This window comes from Aythya marila (assembly GCF_965140915.1).
Source record: "Aythya marila genome assembly, chromosome: 4".
Taxonomy (NCBI): Eukaryota; Metazoa; Chordata; class Aves; order Anseriformes; family Anatidae; genus Aythya; species Aythya marila.
Window position 1 is genome coordinate 64251317 of NC_139045.1, and position 26353 is coordinate 64277669.

Consider the following 26353-nt stretch of genomic DNA (forward strand, 5'->3'; position numbering starts at 1 on the left):
CAGACGTTACAGTGCACTGTAATGCATTTCTATCAATAAAACTCTCCTGTTAGACTTAATGGCATTGCCTAGAGGCTCTTGTGACCCTTTGGGTTGGAGCTTGTCTCATTATGATATTAGATTAGCTTGAAGAAGTATTACAGTAATTACAGTTAGACTCAGTTTTATTAAACTTCTTAAAAGGGGAGCTTGGTAGCACTTCAGTTTCATTTGTAGATATTATTCAGGAGGAGTTGCAAAAACAACAAGGACGAAAATGGTGAGGAAAGGCATGAGCTTAGAAATGATAGCAAAAAAAAAAAAACACAAAACAACCAACCAAACCAACAAACAAACAAAAACACAAAATGTATCCTGGAAAAAATAAAATGCAATACAAAAATGCAAAGATGAGAAAAGCAAATTCTGAATGGCTATGATGTGATGGACAATGGTGAATACAATGTGGCTAATTCTACAGCTGTCAGTCACTCAACCTACATTTTGTGAACTTTGGTTCAGGACAAATAAATGATAAAATTAAGAAAGTAGATTTGTAGCTGTTCTTTTGTCATTAGTTGATTTCTAGAAAACAACGTCTTAAATTCAGCATGTCTTGGAGACTTAACACAAGAACATGACCCGTATTATTGAGCACCTATGTTCCGGAGAGGTGACAGAGGCAAGTCATAAGAAATGAAATCTATTCCAAGGCTAGGCAATTATCTCAGGAAAATGGACTACTTTACATACCAAGTGACTAAACAATTCAAGGAGAATTTTTCTATAAGACAGTTACGTGTATAGTGGCTGCAACCATATTATTATACTATGTCAGTAAGCAGTTAGTTGAACGAAAACCAGAGAAGTAAAAGAAAAAAAAAGTCATCAGGGTAGGGTGGCTGCCCTTCTCCACAAGATCTTTTCTTTCACTACAAGATTCCTTGCCGCGTTTGGATGCATTGACTCGTGTTGTCATTTCTTGGTCTATGCTAGTGTACAGGGAAGCATGTGTGCAGTACTCTGTGCCCTCACAGCTTGTGTCTGTACCAGAAGCTGTGTGTGTTTGTTAGGGAAGTAAGGACCAGTGATGTGTGCCACTTTTGGGGAAGGAAAGTTGTAAACATTTTGTATCCTAGTTTAGTTTTTCTTGACAGGAACTTTCCCACACAAAAAACTTCACTTAAGAAGTTTTTCTTGTGGCAGGTGAGCAAAAATATTGACCATTCTCCTTGTTGCAAACAATTACAGACAATTTTAGTTAACTTGCTTTAAGTAAGGAGTTTGAACCAAGACTGTGAGCTTGATAGGAGTAAGACATTTTGAGAGCAGGTGGATTGATTTGACACATTCACAGCCTTCTACAAATCTGGGTGTTAAAGTTCTACTTCCGGACTGACAAATCAAATTCATAATGTTCAGTAATTTAGAAAAAAAATGATTCTTGAGTATATAAAACTCTTTTTTCATTCATTTTCATTTTGTATTTTTTCAAAATTATCATTTTCAACTGATACTGAAAACATTTTCAGAATGGAGACATGAGAGTATCCAAGCTGCGGTCAGAGATCTTCCAGGTGAATCTGTATGATCTCAGTGTTACATTTTACCTGTTTTCTCTCGGAATTTCAGAAGGATGATTCCCAGAGACTTCTGGAAAGCTTCAACTGTGATGAAAAAGAGCACACTCTCACGAAAAGTAAAGCAGAGCCCTATATTTCAGAAGAGGAGATGGTGCTGGAGGTAAAGCTATGTTATTTTTGGTGGATGTCCATTTTTTTTGAATGTAGTAATCGTCACATTAAGGGCCTCGTACAAACTGTCTTGATTGCAGTGGTTTGGAATTGAGACCTTAAAAAACATTCAGGAAAAGTGAAAGGAGATTGAGCATTGATGGCTTCTTAGGAATGCAACCATTTCAGGTATTCATTTCCCATATGAATTCTGCTTCATTTGAGTTTCTTCTTTAGACATTTCAGTCACGATCCTCAGTTCTTTTTGGACATGGGCTTCTTGTAGTTTAAGGTTTAACATCCTTGATTTCAAAAGGTTGGTGAAAAAAGTTCTCACTATTGACATAGGAAGAAGTACTTAAGTACTGAAATCAGTACTGAAATTGGTAGTTGATAATGGATTCTTTTACGGAGAAGTTTTATTAGAGAAAATTTGACAGTGACAAAGTTGTCTCATCAGATCTAATCTGGAATAAATACCTTTTCCTAGTGCCTCCTTAGGGTATGGGTATAGATCTGAGTTGGATTGTATAGGTTAATGGAGGGACATAGAATAAATGAACCAAACTTTGTACATTTGAGAACAGCATCTTTAATGTCTTTCTCATATAGCAAACTCATCAAGTACCAGCTGAAGATGGAGTGCAGAGGTCAGATGACCACAAGTAGTGAAACACCCATTGATGTCAAGCTGGGATTCAAGGACAAATAGAAAAATAATTTGGAGAAAATGTGGGAGAAGGAACAGGGTTAACCCACTCACTAAAAAATCCAAATAACTTTTTTTTTTTCTTTCTTTCTTTCTTTTTTTTTTTTGTGATACTCTCAAAATAATCATGAGAACCAGTCCTACCATGTAGCTTTGCCTTTCACCCAAAGCTGATTTGACTGCTCTTGAAGAAGCTAAAAGTTGAGGGTAGAAATATGTTTAAAATGTGCAGTTCAACTAACTCTATTATGCATAAATTAAATACATGCAGAAAGTGTCAGTTAAAGCCAGACAGCCTGGTGCTGAGCTTGTAATCAGGATTGGTTCCAAGACAAAGAGAAGACGGACATTATTGTAAACATTTTACTGTTGGTTTGAATCCTGGCAGGCAATTAATCTTCATTTCAGTTTTCTGATGAAGAATGGTGACAAACTATGGTTGGTCCTTTTCCTTGAGTTAAAGTACAGCATAACTAGTGAGCACTGAATAGATTCTCTTTTGGAGTGTAAATCCTGCGAGAGAAATTATGCAATGATATAAATGTATGAATATTGCCAAGCCTTTTGAAATGATACCTCAGCCTTTAAAAGGTTATCCTTCACCACTATATCAATTTCCCAAGCTAACTCATTTATAACACATTAAGAAGTAGCCTTGTTATTTGAAAGGGCTTTCTCCTGTCTATTTGCCAAACTACTGAAGTTATATATTTTATATACATATATTTTTCTACTCATTTGTTCCAATTCCCAGAGGCTTTGGCTTTTACTGACATCAGATTGACAGTTCAGGAAGAAGCATAGATGGAAAAATGCTTTTAGTTAGGTTAGAGCACTTCAGAAAAACAGATATTTTCATTCTGAGACCTTCCACACTGCAATAATACCACAATTACCGTATTAATAATAACTGTGTATTACTCATGCCTGCTGAGAAGCAGGATGTATTAGCTCTAGCATACTGTGACATGGCTTTATGGCTTTGGACTGGAGCTGCTTTGCTTCCGGCCATTTCAGAGCAATGGATCTGTCGGGTTCTATCCCTGAATATGTAGCAGTGGGGCTGCTTAGTATGAGCAAATGTTTTACATGCTGACCCCTAGCTTTTTACTTTATCGGTAAATCCAAAAATGACTTCTGGAAATAAATGAAATCGAGATGAAAAGGTGCAACAATAAAAAAGTCTAATGAATGACGTGGTTTGCATGTCTCTTTCCATGTCTATTTTTAGATTCTATTAGTGATTTGATATTTCCTAGAAAAATCTATATAGAGAAAATTATTTTAACAAATCAGATTCTTTCATTTCATGTTAAAAACAAAAGAGAAAAAAAAAAAAAAAAAAAAAAGAAAAAGAAGAAAAAGGTTAGAACAGGAAATCTCCTAAAGCTTGGGTTTAACTATTCTATTTGTTACATACGGCCAACCAACCTTTTAATTGGCCATGCATAACCTCACAAAACAAAGCTGATTATCCCATTGTTCCAGTGCATAAAGCAGTGGATAGGAGAGAGGAGGAGCACAAAATCAGACTATGTGAAATAGCAGATTGTATGAAAAGAATGAATTCTCTATAAAAAGTTCTTTGGAGGAACATTGGTATTTTCTCTAGATTATAGGTGAGGGTTGCACTATAAAAGCTCTTCCTGGAAAAATGACTAGTTTTGTTTAATCTATTGTTTCTTTATTTAAATTGAAAGGCAGAATTTATAGCCATGATGTTATCTGTGGAGCTTATTTCTCAGTACTTTCTATTATTAAGATTATTTCAATCTCCCATGTGAAATCTTTACTTGCTGCTTAAAGGGAAAAGAAAGGAAATGAAAATAACTTGTGAATAAACTATTGCTCATTTTCCCTTGCAGGCATGAAAAAACTTTGAAGCAGTGCTAATGACAGAGTTCTCTTTTCTGAGTTTTAAACTCTGACCTGAATTGAGTCCTAGGAGAAGACTCCTCATGCCAAAGCTGAAAGTCAAGAAGCGTTCTGTTATCAATTGGAATTTCTGGGTTATATAACCAAAGGCGGCTTACAATACTTATAGTGAACAACCATCAGGTCCACTGCCATTCTCAAACCTTAAAGTAGTTTTCTGTTCTTTTCCATACAGGAAAATGAGTCTCCTCTGAACAGTAACATCACGGCATTTGCATTAAAGGCAAAAGTCATCTATCCTATCAATCAGAAATTTAGGGTAAGATTTTAGACTCTACTTGTAAATATTAATAACAAATGTTCTGTGTCAAAGTAAATTGCAGAATCAAGTACTGGAAGAAAATTTACTGCCAATCTGCTTAATAGGGATCTTTGTTTATAGTCCATTGACTCAAGGCTTATTCTGTAAGGCATCAGCTGCTTTCATCTCCCCCTGAAACCTGCAGTGCTTTACATGATGTCCAGTCAATTTTCACTGTAGTCAAGAAACCTTTTCTTCCCATTAACATTAATGGAGGTTGTATCTGTCCAAGGAGACACAAGAAAAATCCCACAAGGATCTGCCCTTCAGTCAGGAAGAACGCCCCAAACAGATAACCTCAACAGAAGAGTGCTTTTCCAGGCAATGCAGAAACCTGTCAAGATGACAAATGTTAATTTATGTGGAAACACTTTCACTGTGTATGTTGTTTAATTTTTTGCTTGAAAGCAAACACTGCAAATTGATGAGATGTTTATCTCCAGATTGTGTTGTATTAATTAACCTTGTAAATTTTCTTTGACTGTAGCCTTTGGCAGATGGCTCGTCCAATCCATCTTTGCATGAGAATCCAAAGCAGGCAGTTCTGCCTAATCAGGTAATGGAGACATCTACATCAGGCAGCCTGGGATCCCTTAGCCAGGGAGACAAGGAGGACTGCAGTTCCTCCACAACGATACATTCCACAACAAGTGATGACAGATTTCAGGCTCGAGCCTTCCTCAAGGTGACGTGCTTCCCTGAAGTGCTAACGTGTGAGAGGTAAGCAGTAAATCTGCCCTTGTGTTTGGTTGTTTCCTAGTGCCCTAGTGCTTTTCAGGACAACCAGTAGAAGTCTGGCATAAATGAAATACTGCGCTTGTGTGTATACATTCACCACATCAAGACAGGGTTTTGGCCTATAGCCCTAAACCAATGGTTGGAGAGACTAAAGAAATGTATCATGCTGTACACTGAAAGTCAGTTTATTCTTTATTAAATTTGGGGAATCAGAACTTCAGGAAAGAAGTCTCATGAAATGAATTATCACTGTTACAATAAGGAGATCCCTTTGTTTTATCCTCTGTGCGCAGTTCACTCTTGTAGTGGATTGTTGCTCAGCTGGAGCCCTCTGCACTGTACAAAATTAAGTCACACAACTTGTGTCTTGAGAACAGCAAATGGAAGTGGTCTGTTCTCTTTGTTTTAGTAGGAACTATTCCTGTCATGTCTTGATACTGTATGCTTCTCAGATGCACAATTGATGAGTATGTAGAGCTAATCTAAATGGACTATCAGCTCTATTTTTCTTTTAGCTACGCAACAGTGAGATATCCTTAGATGACTACGTCTGTATTCTCATTACTGAAAATAAAGAAAATCATATTTATGTCACCTTGAGGACTGAGAAAGGAACTAGCAATGAAAAATATTTTCTAAATGTCCACTCTTATTACAACTATTTTAATTAAAAGCTTTGGTTTTGCTTTGTTGTAGCCATTCATGCTTATATTTATCATTCATTTTTCTAACGAGAACTGCATCTCTGACTTTGTATGTAGAGATATTTTATCTGAAATAGAAGGCAATGTAGAAATGACATGACTCAGCTGCTGTTCTAGGGGCAATACTTTTGGAATAATTTAGCAATTAAATGAAACCGTTATATGTTGTTGCTCTTTTATGTGACCTTTATTTAGATTGATTTTAACACTTTTTAAATCTTTGTTTTAGTTTTGATATTAAGCTCTGCCTTTGCAGTCTTCTTTTAAAAGATCTCATGCTTCTTGATACTGAGCTCAGAAAAGAAAAACATGTGGTAGGTACTCATGTCTCATTTATAGATATTTGATCTGAACACATTAGTTGAATATCAGTTTAGGAAATAATCAACATTAACCACTGGCTACATTGGAAGTAGTGTAGCAGAGTTGTACCTTTATAGTATTCTGTATTTTTCCTCTCTGTTCTGCGTGTGTATGATCTTCACAAAGGAGTAAAATATAATGAAATATATTGAGCTGTGAAATCACAGTATCCAAAGCTGACGGGAAAAAAAAAAAAAAAAAGGATTTATACAATTAAAGCCACAGAATACTTAGTTAGGAGAATTGTTTATGGTAACTGATTGTGATTAAGTGCAGAATCATTACCATTCATGAGTTTTAGCACAGGTAATATAAATCTAGACATACAGTATATAGATTTCTCCTCACCTTCTTTCCCGACCTTAGACTGATCATTTGTGATATAATTTGTTAAAAGTGCTAGTAATATTTCAAGATGTGAGATTTCCTGAGCAAATGTATAAACAACCCTGAAGAGGAAGTATGAAAGTAATCCTGGAAAGCAATTTCGCTTCTGATGGGTTTATACTCCATGAGTAGATGAAAAAGGGAACTTGAGATCAGCTTCCAGAAAGATGTTTATTTTGACTAGAGAAGGTTAAACTTCGTCTCAAAGTTAATCATCAATTCGTAAATGAAGATAAAATAACAATGTGGTGATGTAACCACAGAAACACTGAGAAAATAAGCATTTAACACAGTTTGTGGCCCACCAGAAATTACCACAACAGGCTGGTAACTTGACCTTTAGCTGAAGCTTTGAATAGCTTCATATTTGCACTAGAAGGGAAGAAAGGCAAAAAACATTGGGGAATAGTTTCTTCTTTTTCCACTGTCATTTCTCTGACTTCAGAGTCGGTCTTCCTTAGAACCAGGTCTAGAAAAAGGAAACAAATCCTCTTTCATCAATGCTTTCCTGAATTCTTACCCCCCCACCCATCTTTTTTTGCAGTATGTGGTATGTGGTATCTTTTTTTGCTTTTTGTTCAAAACTTGGCAAAATCCCATCCAAAACATGGCTACTTTAGCATTTTCTCTTCTGCTGGGCAAAAGTGATAACACATTTCCCAGATTTTGCTCTTTTTTAATAGGTAAATGTGTTTTTATTTCTGTTTTTACATTGTGTTAAAAAAATGGGTAACTCCTGCATCATCTGTTTTGAAGCACATGAGTAATATGCAAGTGGCTGTTAAATTTCATGTTTTTGCTTTGGAAGAGCACCTTCTACAGCAGATAATAAATAAATTGTCTTTACACTGACATCCTAAAACAGACAAGGGGATAAGAGGTTAATGAAGAATTATCCTGGGGTTCAAAAATATCTTTTTGAAGAAACTAGTCTTGCAATCTTATATAAATTAAAAAAAAAAAAAAAAAAAAGTCACACCTTTTGTAAAAGAAGGTAGCTAAAACTTGAGATGACTACTTTTGGGTTACAGGCTTTATATAAAAATGTTTGATACTTTTTCTTTAACTACAGTTGAAACCATTGTAATGAATATATTAGTATCCTTCATCTTAGGGGTTCATTAAACTTTAGAAAAATGGGCTTTCTATTTTTAAGTGATCTGTACTCTCCAGTAAAGTACAGTTTCAAATGTGTCAGTTTGGTTACAAGGATATATTAGATCAGTCCTTGTCTTCGTTTGAACGTAACACCATCTTCCAGTGCTCTTACTGAAGACAAAGCCAAAGAATTTTTTGTAATGGAAATACTACAGAGTTGCTGATGATGTTTCTGTTACTTTCTTATGGCTCACTACAGTCTCAATGATGGACTTCAATCCACAAAATTTACCACAACAATATCCGTATCATGTTAGGCACTTACCATGAGTTTTGTTTCTTTCCTTTTAAATAGATGTTTATGCAGATTCTCAAAATATACCTCACAGACTTCTGTCATAAAAAGAAGATTACTGATGATTTGTTCAAGAAGATCCTTTTAATTCAGGAAAATGTAAGTGTTTTTGTTGGTTAATATTTCAGACAACAGAACATAGGAGTTAATCCCACCAACTGGTTCAGGCTGCCACAGCAGGCTATCACACCTACTATTTTTAAACAGCCATGTCATTTGTAATCTGTTTCAGAAGAAATTCAAAGAAACTCACTTGTTAGTTGATTCTCTACATTACCTCTCCATGACCTTGCTTGCATTTCCTCTTTGCTGTTGTCTGAGGAGATCAGGACAGCAATGTGTCTAATCTATTAAGAACCGAAGTATTTTGTAGTTGAATCCACTCAAGTAAACAGAACACCATGAATCTTACTGACTCAGAATTGATAATTTCTAATTATCAGGTCTTCATCTGGTCCCATGAATCATTACTTATAATAAAACAGCAGGAAATAAATTACCAGAAAGAAACTCAAGGTTTCTGTCAATGGAAAGTATACATAATGTCCTCTTTGTCCCTTTTTCTTCCATATACTTTTATCAAAATTCATTTTCCACTTCTGAACCAGAAGATGTAAGTATACAGTCAACGTGCATTTCAGGTGGAGTCACAATACTATTTTTAATATTATTAGGAGGAAAAAAAAGGCTTTACAAAACTGAACAAAATAGCAGAGCTGCTGGTTCCACATTCCATTTTCTAAATCAGAATCACAGAAAAGTCTACATTGAAAGACACCCATGGAGATTTACTAAATTTCTGTAGGAAGCAAGGCCTTCGGTAAAGTTATTCAGCGTCCTGTCAAGCCAACTCTTGAATATTTCCAATGGAGGGGAGAACACAATTTCTATGGGCAGTCTAGTCCAATATTTAATTGTGCTCACAGTAATGTATGTTTGGTTGGTTTGTTGTTGTTTTGTATCGATTTACTGCATTGACACCCAAATTTGTGTAATGTAAAAAATAAACACTTGTTACATAAGGCATGTTTAAGCAACAGAAGGATCATACATTGCAGTAACAATTTACTAAGGGCGGAGGAGTAGTATTTTTCAGTATTACTAGCTTTGAGAAAAAATCATCCAGGTTTCAACATGTTGAAAAACTTTGAAAACCCAGATAATCATGTAGACTTTAATTTGTCACTTATGAACATTACAGGCATGTTCATCCATGTGTGTTAGCACTCCACAGGCAACACTATCTGATTAGCATATCCGGATGCTTACCTGTACTTTTAAACACACATGTACATATCTGCCATGTAAGATGGGGCATGTGTGTTAAAATTAAAACATTTATGGATAGATTCAGAGTACAAAAGCTCGTGGACCAGTATTTACTAAAACTTGAGTTCAGTGGAGATGAGCAACGGTACTTCCTAGTAGAAATGTGTATATTTGTATCAAGTGTAATTCAGAGATGCCCTATATTTCACGTTTTCTTTCCTTGCTCCTGGAAGTGCGTTACCCAGAGAGCAAGCTTTCTGGATCCTGTTGTTCAGTTTCTTTCTCATATGCAAGAATTGACATACAGATACACCTCCAAAATTAGAAATAATATATGTTTTTCAGCTTAACAAATCATCTGCAAATCATCTGCTTTTTTTTTTTTCTTTTTTTTTCTTTTTCAGGATTTTGAAGAATTACAGAAGCAACTTGACTGTAGACTCCAGAATACTGAGATGTCAGGAGCCCATAATTCAGAGTACCAGACTCTAGAAGACTTAGAAAGGAAAGAAAGGGAATATTCTGAGCACATAATAGACAATGTAACTTTCTAATTCTACTCACATAAAATTTTGTTCCACTGTTACTCTTTTGATGAGGAATGTGTTTTGTTTTTTTTTTTTTAATGCTTTTTTAACTGTTGTGTTGACTAGTCCACAGTTAGTACTTTAGATGTTCATGAGTTCTGCAAACATTTTTATATTGCTCTGGCAGAGTATTTCCAACTCCCTTTGGCAGCCAACATTTTTTTATACAAACACTTGTTTTGTCACACTGGGTTTAGACATGAAAAATGTGTACTGCTTGTCAGATGGTAAGATATATTTTAAGCCTGGTATATAGTCTGACTTCCAGGAATTTCATCGTAGCACTATGTTTTCTTCAATACTGTATAACTGCAAGAGTATTAAGAGAATATAATTTCTTTTCAGCTGAAATAATTACTAAGAAAATAATTACGTACAACCTTTTAGTATACTTTGCATATTTGCATTGCCAAAGCATTTTGCTTCAGCAGCTTTGCACATTATAATACATTTACATAGTTTTAATAAAAAAAAAAGCTTAATTGTAGGCATTGAAAATAATGCAAGTTTTTTTCTTTCCCTGTATCCAAACTAGCTTGTTGTCCAGAAAACTGGAGGTTAAAAATATTCTTCATATTATTTCCCAGTATACCACATAGCCTGGAAGATAATCTACTTCCCAGTCGTGTTTCTGAGGTTTGAGCAAATTCACTGTTGATGAAAATGCGAGACTGACAAGTCAGACTGATGGCTCTGTAGGCTGCCTGCACTGATTGACCACAGCACTTCAGCTCTGAACTAAACAGTCCATTATCTCAGCCTTGGGCCTTTCTTGTAGAGGAGTTAACATTTTTTAGTGTCTGATGGTTAAGTGCTTCACTAGAAATTTTCTCAGCTTTCTTTTGGTTCTCTGTGCATTTCACTTTATAGGGGAAGAAATCCTAGTAACGATGGTAGACCTTTGTGAAGTTTCTTTTGCAATTTAATTTTGTTCTGTGAGAAGTTGATTGTTTAGTGTTCTGCAGTGTTAGTCACATAAAAACTCCCCGGCAGCCTTGCTGAGCAACATGAGGCAGTTATTCACTGATGGCAGTCATCCTCCAGTGGATCTGTCACTCTTAATGCTAGCAGAAGCTTTTTATCTGTGTTTAAAATTATTTCCCTCTATGCAGATTCTTATACATCAGGACCTTGAACTAATCCACTCTCCCCCAGTAATATAAAGGTTTTCTTTGCCATATGACTGCAGATCCTTAACGTAAATCTTGGTGACGAATAATTTTATTATCTTCATGTATACTAGTAATCCCACTGAAGCCCACAGAATATTCACAGTTGTGCACAGTCGTGTTTGTGGGATCAAAGCCTAACACTAGAAATTACCCTTACAATAATATATTAGAATCGACAGATGCATTCTGCCAATACTGCATAAAGCAGTTAATTCTTGTACGGTTAATAAAGTTGTTATGTAGCATGTACCTATGAAAGGCTTTGATGATGAAAAACAGTGAAGATTCTTAGTTTTCCTTTTTCAGCAAAAATCATATTTGACTGGAATTCCTACTCATATAGATGAAGAAACTTCCCAGAAAATAAGTTTGTTACCCTTTCTGCTTTTCCTATTAACACTAACAATATCATAGGCTTTAGCAGATGCAGTATGTGGAGAAGTAACAAACTCAAAATGACCTCCAATGAAAAAACTCAGGATTGGCCAAACATACAACATACTGTTTATGTGCCATCAACACGTATATATGTATCATCATACAGTAAATAGTCTCAGGATAATGCTTTCTACTGTAATTAACACTGAAAGCTGTGTGTAGTTTCAGTGACTTGAATCTCATAGTAGACTCATATGCCTCTCGGGGTAATGAAATACTAGATGATTAATGAGGGAAAAATGGATTGTTGTTTGATTCGTATTCGACAGATGGAAGCTTTCTGGAAGCAGACTGACAAAGCCCAGCAGGTTTTTTTGGACCAATCAAAATGCTCAAGTGCCAAAGCAACAAAGATAACGATGGATCTGACCGAGAGGATGATTGCAGTAGAAGGCTTATTAAATGAATGCCAGGATTTTCATGCAATGGTAAAGTACAAAAATAAGTGAAAGCTGAGAAATCTCTAATCAATGTGAACACAAAGCATGATGCGAGTGTACAGAGTCTGTAGGTCCTGTCTTCAGAATGCTTACTCCAATTGTGTGTCTTTCAGCTTTATTACAAAGAGTTCAGCTTCTGTTGCACTTTATAAAGACTCACAGGAGGGTGAGCTCTCTCCATGTCAGTTCTAATTCTCAAAATACCATTTAGGCGGTCATGTTAGGAAAAAGTCGTGTGCACGATATAAATGCAGCCAGTGAGCCAGGAGCCAATAGCATTAGATCCAGTGTGAGGGAGAATCATTACCATGGGCATTAGGATATTTTTTTTTCTTTCAAAATATTTATTACACTTTGACTGAGAACTTCTCATTTAGATTGAGATTGTCAGTTGAGGGCAATTCTTTGTGTCCAGTGACTTTAACTAAAATTGAAAACCCTTAGCATCTCTTAGGAGTATGGTCTTAAGAAGGAAAAATACACTTAAAGATGCATCAACACTGTGCTTTTTGTTTTGTTACCTTGTCCATATCTTTGCTTTGCTTTGTTTAGGAGATACTGAAAGAGTCACCTAGAATTTATAGATAAACAGTATAATCAGAATCTGTCCCACTGCATTTTCTAGTAACTTGGAGAATAAGTGGATAGCTAGCTTTATTTTGATAACTAATAAAAAGATGCAGTGATGATTAACTTGTTGGTTTTGCAGCTAAGTAAACCAAGCTGGCCATATATGAATATAATCTTTGCAGCTGCTCACACTTGACCCACGCTGTGCTTTTGTACAGTAATTCTTTCAAGTGGGCAGTCTGAGGTGTTTGGATACAAAATAGAGCAAATACCTGAGGTCACTACCATTATACTTGCATCTCATTGCAAAGTCAGAGTCTGTGTGTCTCCATTAAGTAGAGTAGTTGTCATGCTCTTTCCAACCTTATATCATTGTCTAAAGTAGTTCCAGTTTCACAAAGGAAATTTTGCTCTCTGCTGTAATCCTGGGCTTCTCTAATAATGCAATGGAAGCTACTAGGTCATAGACAGTTACAGTCATTTTTCGTATATTTACTGAACTCCAGCTAACTACACACTTGATGGAATCCCAGCAGTGTCAAAATGAGATATGTGTTCCCAATTCAAAATAAAGGCATGCAGTTGTTTGCCATACGGTATTTTGAAAAAAGGTCAATGATTTCCATGTTGTCCTTTTCTCTGTCTTTACCCTGTGAGAATTTGAGTTTGTTCTGCAAACTCGTTATTGTTTTTTTTCCCTCTTTAACATCTTGACATTGCAGGTAGTGAAAAGAGCAGTAGTTTTAGATTTGCTTTGTCAAGTGAATGTGAACTAAAACCTGCTGCTATCCTAAACAGGTCAAGATTTTCTGAAGTATTTAAGTACATCAAGATTATTATCCATGTGATCTTGAGAAGCCTCCCAAGGTTTCTGCATTTTTCGGAGTTGAATAATTTAATAAAAGGACAAGCACAACTAAAGACCCATTCTTAGTTTCTTAACAGGTTTGTTTGTTTGTTTGTTTGTTTGTTTGTTTTAGGACATTCAAGAAAGGTTATTTAATTGGGAGCTTATGGTGAAAATGATTGATTCATTGAAGTTCTATATACCAGAAGAGTGTAAGTGTAGATTAAATATTGTATCAAATATTCTGGACCATTTAACTGTAAAGAATAATCTCTCCGTCCGACAAAAGGAAGAACTTTTAACAGACCTGCACAAGGCATTCTGGGAACAACTAGCACATATCACTAATGGTGAGTACGTAGACAGGAGGTCATGACTTAACTAATTTGGGTATGAGTTGTCATAATTTTATTAAGTAGCACAAAAATTACGGCTTTGGCCCTATACCCCTCTGTTTTAAAAACATTGATGAATTGGCCAAGAATTCTGTTATTGTGAAGGGTGGACTTTGGCTTTAAGCCTTCTAAGTCTTGTTCCAGGCATTGCTTTGTACTTATTCTGCAGTTCATATAATTTATATCTTATTTCATTAATTTGAAGTTTGAAGAAGAGTCACATCTGCTGCAAGTATTTTTTTTAAGATTTCTCGATTTACTGTTTATGTACTTGACACTGTTGGTGATACTGGCTAACGTTAGGGACAGTAATACCTAGATATGTGAAAAATGTTGTTTTATGATCTATTACTTCTACCATGTGGAGCCAGGAGAAGGTACACAAAAACAGTTCTGCTGTCACTCTTGTAAGAAGATAATTTTAACAGTTACTATCTTTAGAAATTCTTCTGTTTTGCTCCGTCAGACTTAAGGTATTCTAAATAGTCTTTTCTTCTTCCTTGTACAACCACTCAGATTGCCTAGCGGTAAAGTATGCAATTGTAATGAAGTCTCGTCTGTCTTACTGATTTAAGGTTCTTCTTTGTGTCACTTTGAGTGTTACCTAATGTCTACTATGTTGCAAAACTATCCCCACCTTCTCTGATAGGTGCTGAATTAGGCTCAGTGATTTCAGTACCTCCTTAGGTTCTGAAATAGGCTCAGTGATTCCCATCAACACTCATGGAAAATGTTAGTATTTGTTCAGTCAAAAGCTGAATATTTAGAAGTGTTTTACTCTCACAGATTTTTTTCAGAACCATATCTACTACTCATGGGCATACTTGTAGAAAACTGTTTTAGTAGGACAGCACCAGGGTTAGAGTTCAGTGAATGGAGTAGTCAGAACATATTTATTCTTGTTGCAGTATATTCTTTCTGCATGCAAGAATATATCATCACTAACCTTGAATATGAAATTGTGCCTTATCTCAGGGTTAGCAATTCATAGACTCACAGAATATTTGAGGTTGGAAGGGACCTCTGGAGGTCATCTGGTTCAAACCCCTTCTACTTCAAAATTCCCATGCTACAGACTAGCTCCACTTGAAAAGCATCAGCTAATCATGTGAACAGTTTGCTAGTACTCACAGACTCAAACAACTCATGTCACAGATTATTTCATGGATGTTTATTTCTACAACTGGCATGCCTAATTCATCATCTTCGCATATGTTCAGCCACTAACATTCCTTAAAAATCAACTTATATCTATGTTTGTTTGCTTGTTTTTTTCCTCTGTTTTGTAATGTTTCTCTTGTTTCACAGCAGAAATATCTATCAAGGCTTTGATTTTATGTAAAGTCAGTGTTTATAATTTATTATAAAATGCCTATAGTCAGTAAACCCTAAGTGCAGAAGAGCATTATTTAAGGACCTCCTTATTTTAGATAGAAGTGAAACCAGTGAAGGGGAGGGTGTAGGATGGTAGTGAACCAAAAAAAATAATAGATTTAAGTCCCATGTAGCAACCCAAAAGTTTCCATCTAGAAAGACCATCAGAGTAAGAAACAAATTTGAAATCCTGTTTGGTAATTACTTTCTTGTTTTGTTTACTAACAGCTTTCCATGAGCTTATGTTGTGTGACAGTAGCAGATGCTGCTTTCTCCCTGTGGAGTTACAGTATCTAATCATTGGTGTTTTATGTTCCAGAATGTATCCAGCAAAGTAAAGACCTGATGCTGAAAAGGCTGGAATGCCGTGCAAAGAAGAGAGAAGAGTTCAAACGCAAACAGAAAGCTGAACAAGAGAGTCTCCTTAGTAAAACCTTTCATACTGAAAATTTTGATGATTTTCTTAAGGTGAGCACATAAAAATGTTATATTAGTTTTTAAGGCTATATATGCTTCAGATTTCTCCCAGTTCCATAGAAATGGAGGATTCTCTTGAAAAGCATCTACAGTAGCACAGGTAGGAAAGGGTCAGACATCCTATTGTCTATAGGCTTGCCTAGGGTGTTCTCTTCCACATTGTCACGTTGGAACCAAATGCCAAAGGGAGTTAATGCTACATTGCATGTAGAAAACATCCTTTACTTAGATACTTTCTGTTCAGTTCAATACAGGAAATCTCAGGATGAAAGTATCTGGCCTACATTATAGAAGAAAGCGGACTGTAGTGATCTAATTGCATTCTGTGAGTGAGGTTACTGAGGCTCAAAAGGCTATTAAATTTCACATAAGCAGAGGGAAAACTCATTATGAACACTGGCAGGATACCTTAGAGAAGGTTTGCAATAGATAATTTAATATGGTATACAGTGACCAATGTAATATTTTCTTGGCCATATTTTCTATAGAGAAAAATATCTCTGTTGTTACTGTTCAGAATGTATATAGTAAATCAGAGCTCTCAGCTGTAAATGCTGACAGCTGCAAAACTCCTGTAACTACTGAGAACCACAGACCCAAGTTATTAAAAAATAAAAATAAAAAAAATAAAAAAAATCAATGGTCAATTTTCATGAAAAGAAATAATTTCAGGTTAAAGTTGTTATATCCAGCAGTGTTAAAATTTTGATGAAATCTAATAACTTTGATAAATTGCTATATGAGAAGACCCAGATTCCAACTGTAGCAAACTGTCAAAGGTAGTTACTCTCAACAATGCAATCTTGTACTGCACACCAAGTTCTATATTGTATGAATTAGATAATGCCATTACTGTTCTTATTTGCCACACCTGTCTGGCATAGTTCTCTTCAAAACTCCTTTTACTATCACATATAGACAAATGAGGTTTCAGGCACTTTAAAATACTAAAACACATTTTATTTCTTTGTCATTTCATAACTTGAGACAGTTAATTGTCACACATTTTTGTATCCATTGAGTGCTTGTGAATGTATTTTCTTTATATACATCACTCACAAACATCCTTGACGCATCCCAGCTTAGTTAAACAAAGCTTAGAAATTGTGTCAAAATCTCTCCCCTACAAAGTTACAGCCACACAGCTTCATGCAGGAAGCGCTCTATTCTGTATGCCTTAGAAAGCTAACAATTACACTTAGTTAAACTGTAGAGTAACGAGCTACTTATGTCAGGCTAATCAGGAATGTGCAGAAGTAACAATTTGTTCTTTATGCTGCAGAACAGAACACAATTCTTAATGTTATAAAATGCCTGCGAACAAGTATTAAAGGACAGAAATGTAAGTCTTTCTACTACCACAATGGAGAGCCCCTCTTGTCCTAAAACAGATGGGTCCTTGAGTCCAAAGACTCTTTAAAGAATAAGAAAAATATGTACATGTGCAGCTCCCTAGTTTGATTTTAATAGTCCAATAATTATTTTGCACAAACAGTCCCATTAACCTTGAGGAGCTATTTTAAACCTGGTTCAAAGTTCCATAGATAGTCCAGCAGTTAAGGAGTTGGCCTGAATCATCACCATAAGCCATCAAATACCCATAAAATGCACTTTTTTCTCTGCCTTCCCAGTGCCACCCCATCAAAGGGCTTATAGCAGCCTGCACAGTAACTGACCTTTCTGATGGACTTGAAGTTGTTGCCAATGAGGAAGGTGAATTTTACAGTAAATTTTATTCACATTGGTTTCTCTGAACACACACGAGTTGGATGGTAATGATTTTCTTGCTGTAACTGTTTTGTGTTTTTTTATATGACAGAATGACAGATTATAAAGTAAGGGTTAGAGTCTTCACATCCTTCTGTCTACTTCATCTATGTTTCCACTGGAAAAGAAGCATTTTATTTATTTATTTTATTTATTTATTATTGCCAGAAAATATAGGAATCATCCGGTGAAGCACCCAAGCCAAAAAGTGCCAGTTATAGTAAGCCAGTCTTGTTCAGCCCTACCTCCACTGGATATACAAGTCACAGTTATGAAGGACAGTCCAGTTAGACAGAGATTCTCCTCTATCACATTACTGCATCCTTGGAGCTTCAGTTTTTCAATTTGAAAGTCTAATACAAAGGTCTTGCAATCAGAATAGTGTGTTCCAACAAAAAAATAAAGGTTTAGGGCATAGGTTATTTATATTTTTATTTTTTTTTTAATAATAGTCTGATAGTAAGACAGAAGTTGACTCTGTCCTGACTGAGTTTATTCAGGCTTAATGGGATAAATGAACTTGTGTGCATACAAGCCTTTAATATCATATACTGCAGCAGCAGATGTTGGCTGGAAGAATAATGGTAAGAAATATGAAGCCAAAGGGAAATGGTGTCATGGATGGTTTAACAGCAACAGCAACAGCAACAAAACAACACACAAACAGGAAAAAAAAAAAAAAAAAAAAAAAAAAAAAAAAAAAAAGCAGCAAGAATATTTGGTCATAGTTTCATTTGGTTTAATTTCATTTGGCCATAGTTACTCTGCAGCCTCATTGTCAACCAATGTCTAGCAATGTTGCAGCCCATTAGTACCACAGTCTGCCTGAGGATCCCCAGTCATGAACCATGAACTCTCTTCTTTACCCTATCTTCACTGCTGCAGGTATGGCTACTACGGATGTCTCTGGACTACCACAGGTCTCATTAGTGCCCAGTTAGGCCAGTGACATATGTTATAGTGACAGATGTTCTGTGTCACAGCCTTCAGTCACTGCTGATAGTGGAATGGGCAGTTGTTCTGGCATTCATTTCAGCTATCATTCTAGGCAATGTTATGAAAGGATGCAGTTGGGCATGCAAAGCTGTATTCCTTCATGCACCAGGAACATATTAAAGCTCTCTTCTTTTTGTATGTTTTTTTTTTTTTTTTTAATTTTTCTTTCTCTTTTTCTAAATAAAAAAGTAGTTTATTTTTCAGTAAAGAAAAAAAGCCACCTTACATTTTCCCAGCTGCTCTTGCAAATCAGATCCTGGATCTTTTTTTTCCCCACTCTGTGAATGGGAAAAGTACCTGTCAGATACCTATGAAGTATTTCAGATATTGGGGAAGAAAAAAGGAAAAACAGCAAGTGGAACATTATGACAAGAGAAGATTGCTGTGCAGAGACAGAAGAAGATCATAAGTGCTCCGTTTTCTGCATGTTCTGCTAACTCTGCAAACCCTTTTGCAAAAATTGTATTGGAAAAGCTGCCAGGTCCTTGTCTCTGACTGAAATTGTCCATCCACTGCCCTTGAACAAGTGTCTACCTCACACCCAGGACCAAGTCTTAGATTAGTGTTTCAGGTGGAGAGCCATCTGACCATACTACGGGACATGATGATCAACCCCAATGCAAAAGTCCTGTTCAGTGTGATAGTTACAAGAGATATTTATGTTGGTTATTCTGCACCTCAGTTCTGGCTGTGATGAAGTGATACACATACAGAGGCAAGCAGTATGCAAATCAGATGATTTCAAATGTTTTCTAGTATTAGGTACCCCAAACTGCCAAGGCTGTAGAGTTTCATATGTAAGACTGGATATGCCCAAATTAAGGTGCTGAGGCAAGTTTCATGTCCCTCTGAGTTAAGATTCCACATAACCACTTATTATTATGAGGGTACATGAGAAAGTGCTGCGAAAGGGGAGGGAGAGGATCACAAGCTATTAAAACTATATTTCCAGCTACTTAAATATACCATTTATATACCTATTGTGTTTCTCTTAGGCTTACCGTGATCTGTTAGAGAAGCATCGGCAGGCGGAGTGGGAACTGGAAGAGGAAGATGACTATGAGAGCACAGAGGCTGTTGCAGTTCTCTACAAGGTACCACCTCTGGTGATATATGTTATTAACTAAAATAATCCTGAAGATCCACTAGCTCCATGACACAATGCGTGGTCTCAGGGAGGAACTAGAGAATTGCAGAAGAGATCATGGCTTTTCCAGAAAGCTAGGCTGGCAAAACAGATTGAAACAGAACAGTCTTTTCCATTAGCTTGCCTTTTCCATTTTATTCCCAACACGGTATGTTTCCTAACCTTGTATAAATCAGAAAATACCTAAATGGTCTGCCAAAATGTGCTATCTGAGTGGCTGAAAAGTCTGTAATAACATTTAGAGTATACTATGCCTGGCATTAATATGAGGAGAGAGACTTCGTTTAAGTGACAATTATCTCCTCCACACCGTGGCGGGATGATACTATTCTTAGTTAACTTCACTACATATCCAAAAATAGTTTTCTTATCTCTTTTTCCTCTCAAAAAAAAATTATTTTGACACTAGTTAGTTCCTTGAAATAAGTTCAGATCTTTGTTATAAGTAATATTTTTACACCTCTTGATCTTACTTATTTGAAAAATATGTAGATGCATCATTTCTTTGCGTCATCTTTAATTATTTTCTGTCTGTACTGAAAAAATAAGATAATATGATCTATCTGATGAAGACTAAAAGCGTATCTGGCAGTGACCTTTAATTAGGCTGAAACTAATCACTTACAGCTCAACAGGATCCTTGTCATGATTAATTATGACCAGATCAGGGAGTTATGGAAACTTGTAGTCTCCAGCACATCAAGATAAGATACCCACACAATCTTAATTAGCACTGGTCCATATGCGCTTTTTGAAATTCAACTGAAAAAAAAATATACTGTATTTAGAACAAAAAATATTTTTTACCGTGGTTTTATGTAATAAAGCAAACAACAGGATGTTTGAGAAAAACTACTGCTTTGGAGAAGGAAAAATTTTGCTTGGAGGGCTATGCCCATGAATCAGAGTAGATTAATTGTAGAAAACTATTTAAGTCAGCATGTCTGCTGATATTACTGTGAATGCTCAGTTCTCCGGAGTTACTGACTTCTTCTCCAGCCCCTTCCTCATTTCACATGAAGCCTCTGGAGACCAAACATTTTTTTTTCCCCTGCACAGTTTTACTTCATTTGTAAAATTATATTGCTTTCCTTTGTTGTGTACTCTGATTTACTGACACTAAAACCAGACTGAATATCCTACTTCTTTCAGTAGTGTAGCAAAGTTTTCTTTTTCATTAAAGAAAAATTGGTTTGGGTGAATTAAGTGTTTCTAGAATTGCCAAGTTGCCAGGAGAGCTGCACACACTTGAACTCTGCCAATTCACTCAGCTCAAAGCCATTATGTTCCATATTACAGCTGCTCTTTTATTCCTAGACCCATACAAATATTGCCAGACATGAAAAACTGCAAGTACTGTAATCCAACTGGCATCTATTGGATGAGGGTCCACAAATCTTGTTTTCCAGCTATTTTTACAATAAAACATTTTTATTGTGACATTTAACACGCTGCACAACTGCACTTTACTCTCTTCGCCCTAAACGCAGATAGTACAGACTGTTTCAGAAGGGCATACTGCTTCTCGGTATACCTTACAAGCAGCATAAGCTAGAAAGAAAATACAAGAGCATAGCCCTACTATAGATAAATGGAACTGCTCTGACTTCTACAGATGAGGAAGTGAAGTAGTTAAACAATTTGACTATTACCCAGGCCATAAAAGCAAACATAGATTTAACACTGAGGGAAGGAATTGCATCTCACAACCACAATGCCTTTGCTTCTTCCTCTGTTTCACCAACACTTTCAGAACAAAACTGCACCTTGGACAACCAGAAGCCTTTCCCTGAACAGCAGGGCTTAACCTCTTTGCTTAATTTCTACATCTTCCTGCTAGGGAGAAGCTACTTCTTCCAGTGGTGAGGGCAAGACACTCCTGGGAAAGCAAAAAGAATTTGAGATACTCCACAGTGCAGTGGTGTGACTGCAGCTCAAGTAGACCCAAGCAAGCAAACATTAGACTAACCAGCTGGTACCAGCAATGCTCCCAAGGCAATATTCAGCCCTGGGCTGTGAGAGCTATGTCCCACTTGGGTTCGAAACAGCTAGTTTGTAGAAACAGCTGTTTTGGGCACATCTGCCAACACTGCAGAGCTCCGTTTTGTTATTCCAGAAGGTCTGTACTCTCTGTAGCTTAACTGATAGTCATTTGCTTTGCAGTCATTTATAGGGTTTGGACTCTGCTGTTGCTGTTCTACCACAAGCGAGGAAGAGGATAAACTAAAGATTTTTTTAAACAATCTGTTGTTCACTTAATCTCTATGTTTTCATAATTGTCAGCATGTGTTACTAAATAAGTTAGAAAAAAAAGACTTTTAACAATAGAGTTCTGTTCAGTTGCTTTTTATCCCTCCAGTAGAAACTGAAGCCTAGTAATATTACTGAAAAACTGCTTGAAACTCTGTAGAGCCACATTAGCATGCTCTTCATGTATGTAGATAAATAGTCCTCAGCCTATGGTCCTCAAGGCATCCAAAGACTGCAAGATTATTTCAAAAAAAATAATTCATATATTTGTAAACACAGTCAGAGTGGAAAAAAAATAGAAGTAGTTAAATATTTAGCATTAAGACCCATTTTTATGTTGTTGCAAATAACAATTAGCCCTGCAAAGCTGCACATGGTAGTTATGCTTCCACCCCCCAACACACACACAAATTAAATAGCCCCTGGATTTAGGAGAAATAAGACTAAGGTGTGCTACTAGGAGCTAAACCCAAGAGGAGCAAAGTGTTACATAGATCACAACTTCTCTGTAACCATGATTTAGCAATGCTATTCTATATACTCCCTTTACCAAGTAGCTCATATTCTCTGCTGGCCCAGGACTACAAGCAATCACTTACTTATTTTTTATGGGCTAAACAATCTAATGTCATCCAGTACCCACAGGATTTAGGGTTCCAGTTAAGTTCCTGCTTGTGTACCCATTGCCATCTTGGCTTTAGCTGTAAGCCCCCAGAACTGGAATCAATCCCAATGTTCTGTTCAGATTAATGGCAGTAGATACCAAAGTAAGTTGTGTTTTTTTTTTTTTTCCACATCCAAGTCATCTACTTTTTTAAGTTGGTCCTTGGAGCTCCATCAATACTGAAATTTATCAAATAAACACCAATACCATAGTAAAGAGCAGCTATGTTGGCTGAGATAGAAGACCATTTGGTCCAATATCCAATAAGTTTGTCTACCAATGTAACAGCACCAGTGCTGGAGAGGTGCATAGCACCCAGTTAGACGAATTAAAAGGACTTCGTCTTAGGGACTTATCTGGGCATAACTTCAGCTAAGGATGTTTACTGGCAGCTTTCAAAGCAACTGTCAGAGGATGGACGCACCTATCCTTCACCCTGTGCTAACTTTCTAAACCATCCACTCTTATTTAAGTACTGTATCAAAACTTGCGCTGTAGATTATCAACTAGAAGAAATCCTCAAGGAAGACGGAAGAGCCATCACCATCAGGCCACTGTTTTGTCCAGCCCTTTGCTCACTGCTGGCCACACTGAGCAAGTGCGTCTGCAAAACCTCATGGTCCCCACAAGCAGCACGGTCCTTTGCTTGCTCAGCCAAGGCACAAAGTTCTCAAGAGCTACACCCTGACAGATTGACTTGGTAAAGCACAGAAACCCGAGTGCCTGGGCATGGTCCTAAACTCATGGTCCTGGACTGCTGTATTGGAAGGTCATTACACCTTTTTTTCAAGGGAAGAGGACTTGGCAAGACTCAGACCTGCCTTCGCCAAGGCCCAGCTCCACACCCTCAGCACCATTCTTTTTTCTGTTTTTCACCCCACATTTCTACCATTCTTTCTAAAAACCTTTATCACCTCTGTATTTACTCTTATTCTGTTTGACCTGCAGTCATTTACAGCAGCTGTTTCCACATAGTTGAGTAGTGTTTATTTATTTTTATAATTTCATTTTTGTGACAGATTGTAGAGACCTCTTAACGGCTCTTCCTAGGATGGTGTAATGCATAAACGTGATCATAGCCACTATGATCTAAAGATAGCCACTAAAATGCTACTTTATGGTAGTTTAAAAGCAAATCACCTAAGCTCTATTTCCCTATAAGAAGCTAAAAAAGCAATTTGGTCTTTAAATTATAGGTTGTCCAGGTTATACGTGATAAAAAGTTTAGGTCCTCCTTTCTTCCTTCAGTTGCACACTAGTGTTACTTGATTTCTTTCCACAGTTACCTTGGTTTGTCCTAGTATAAGCAAGCAGGAAAGCAAACCTCACAGATGTAGTTTCATGAATAAGTAGAATATTCCAGGTACTGGATGAATAAGTGAATATCCTAGGTACAGAAAAGAAAAAAAAAGATGTCACTTCACTACAAGTTCCACTGACTTGTGGGAGAACAACCTAATCTTGTTCTCACAATGTTCTTCTAAGCCCTTCTCATTTTTATTTTTTTTTCATTTTTTCACCTTTTAAACAGTTTGTGAGTTCACCAAGACGTAGCCCTGTAGCACTACCATACCCTGGAGTGCTACAGTACATTAAATAATTATTCAAATTGGTGAAGAAATATATAAAAATGTCTGGAAGCTGACTGTGTTTGCAAAGAATAATTGAGTAGGTTTGTTTTATGTACACATGAATAAATCAATTAAAATGGTTTAACTAAGGTCACTGGAATCTGTTGATGCCTGAAGTGAACGAAGGAGTTGTATTTGGATTGCGTAGGACTTTGCAGCCATAGCAGTGGATTAAAATAATGCACTGTAGGTGAGTAGTCTTAAGTCTAAGCACAGGCTCCGTGACTAATTTTTGAAGTGCAAGTTGAAGAATGGGGGGCAAATGATTTTGATTCTTGCAGTATGTCATAACTGAAGGAGGAATTGTGTCAATTGTGCTAATGGAAAGGCTTAGCCTAATACTTTCAATAAACATAGTTTTCAGAGTTTTCCCATACAGAAGGGATACTGTGTCAAAATAACAGTTTTTTATTGGCTTGAGTAGCTTTTGAGTTGGAAAATTATTACTGTAATTTTCTTTCACAGGTCAGTTAAAGCATCTCCTCCTCCCCCCATACCCATTATGTTCTCTTCTATTTTTCCTGAACTCTGGAAAAGATTAATGAATAGTTCCTTGCAAATCTGTCTCAAGTTTAGTATATGAGAGAGATGTTAACCAACCTTTAATCTTTTCTTTCTCCTTCTATTTATTTACTTCTATTTATTTATTTAATTATTTTGGTGAACTACCTGCTTATTTCAGCAGGGAAGGGAGAACTGAAAAGAGCTTGGTGGTTAACATATCTTTATTAAGAAAACAGACATGCAGATTACACAAAAGGAAATCAATTAACAGATGGGAATTACGTAGTCCCTTGTAAAGTAATTATTTTTCCTCAGCCTTAACATCAAAACCATAAAAATACAACATTTACTGTCATTTATAATTCCTCTTTGCTGATAGCAGTTCACCAGAATGTTATTTCATTTGACTTAACAAAACACAGAAATGCACAGGAATTTAGATTAAAAGCTATTAAGTAGTGAGTATTATCAACAGGCAAGGCAATAAACATTTTATGAATGGGTAAACATTGAATGTGAGGTTGAAGCAAAGTGTTTGATGTTTTTCTTGGTTAATAGGAGGGGAAAAATTATCTCTTGTCAAAATGATGAGTACAGATTCTTAGAGATTCGCTCTTTTATTGCTTTCCTTATATAATTTCATTAAGTTGAGATATGGTTGGGGATGCTTTCATAGAGTGGATGGCATGTGTGGCTATTCAACACTAGCTTCTTATCAAGATGAGTCACCCACAGCTTGTCTCAAATGCTCACTTTTGAAAATTTTGCCATGTGACTTGATACAAAAAGGTTGAAAGACTGTGTCATCTGGTAGATTGAACTCTTACCACATGAACTCACCCTAATTCCGGGTTGGTGGACTGATTGAATTTGGTCTGGTCATTTCAGTCAAAGCTTTGAGCTCCTTATCTCTACTATGTTTGCACATACAGTTACAGTTCTGAAAATGTTTGTTATATTTGTAAAATCATACCCAAATGTTTCTTCCATTAGCCTTTCCTATCTCATCACCGAACAACATGGGTCATTCTGGGTGCCCAAAGCAATTGGCTGGCCTCAATCAAGAGTCAGCAATAAGCTGAAGAAGTTCAGCCCAGCTGTAGGTATTCACAAAGAGTCACTATGAACATATGCACTGATATGAAATACAGGGTGTGTGATATGTATAGGCTTATTTCTGAAGTTTTCTTCTTGCCTTATTGCATAAGAAAATGTATTTTGTATCTGTAAGGATACATAGTCTGCTGATAGCTTGATCTAGTAAAGGATATCACCATATCTCAGAGGCAAATTTCTAAAAAGGTAGAAAGCTACAGTTGAAACTGCCTCCTGAAATAATCAAAGACCAATGAGAGGGCAAACTATTATTTCAAAGTCCCATTTTTATTATATGGAATTAAAAGTATTTTTTATTATTATTTATTTTTATTATTATTAGCTTGTGGCTAAGGATGACTTCCATGTCATTGTGTTGTCGTGGTGTCGATGCTTAAAAGCAGGGTGCAGTTAGCATTCCAGAATTC

The 26353-nt window shown here is 36.4% G+C and overlaps 1 protein-coding gene across 3 annotated transcripts in view; it reads left to right on the forward strand.

The window, feature by feature from the left end:
• Window positions 1-26353, forward strand: part of EVC (EvC ciliary complex subunit 1) — a 54483-nt gene that overhangs the window by 2346 nt on the left and 25784 nt on the right. For 2 of the 3 annotated variants that reach the window (XM_082759180.1, XM_082759179.1), the window contains exons 2-11: window positions 1612-1722; window positions 4532-4615; window positions 5145-5377; window positions 6329-6413; window positions 8303-8401; window positions 9976-10113; window positions 12038-12196; window positions 13759-13975; window positions 15714-15862; window positions 19630-19728. In XM_082759180.1, coding sequence (XP_082615306.1) covers window positions 1612-1722; window positions 4532-4615; window positions 5145-5377; window positions 6329-6413; window positions 8303-8401; window positions 9976-10113; window positions 12038-12196; window positions 13759-13975; window positions 15714-15862; window positions 19630-19728 — 1374 coding nt within the window. Of the gene's footprint in view, window positions 1-1611; window positions 1723-1817; window positions 1902-4531; window positions 4616-5144; window positions 5378-6328; window positions 6414-8302; window positions 8402-9975; window positions 10114-12037; window positions 12197-13758; window positions 13976-15713; window positions 15863-19629; window positions 19729-26353 lie in introns of those variants that run through there. The other variant, XM_082759181.1, reaches the window with a different exon arrangement.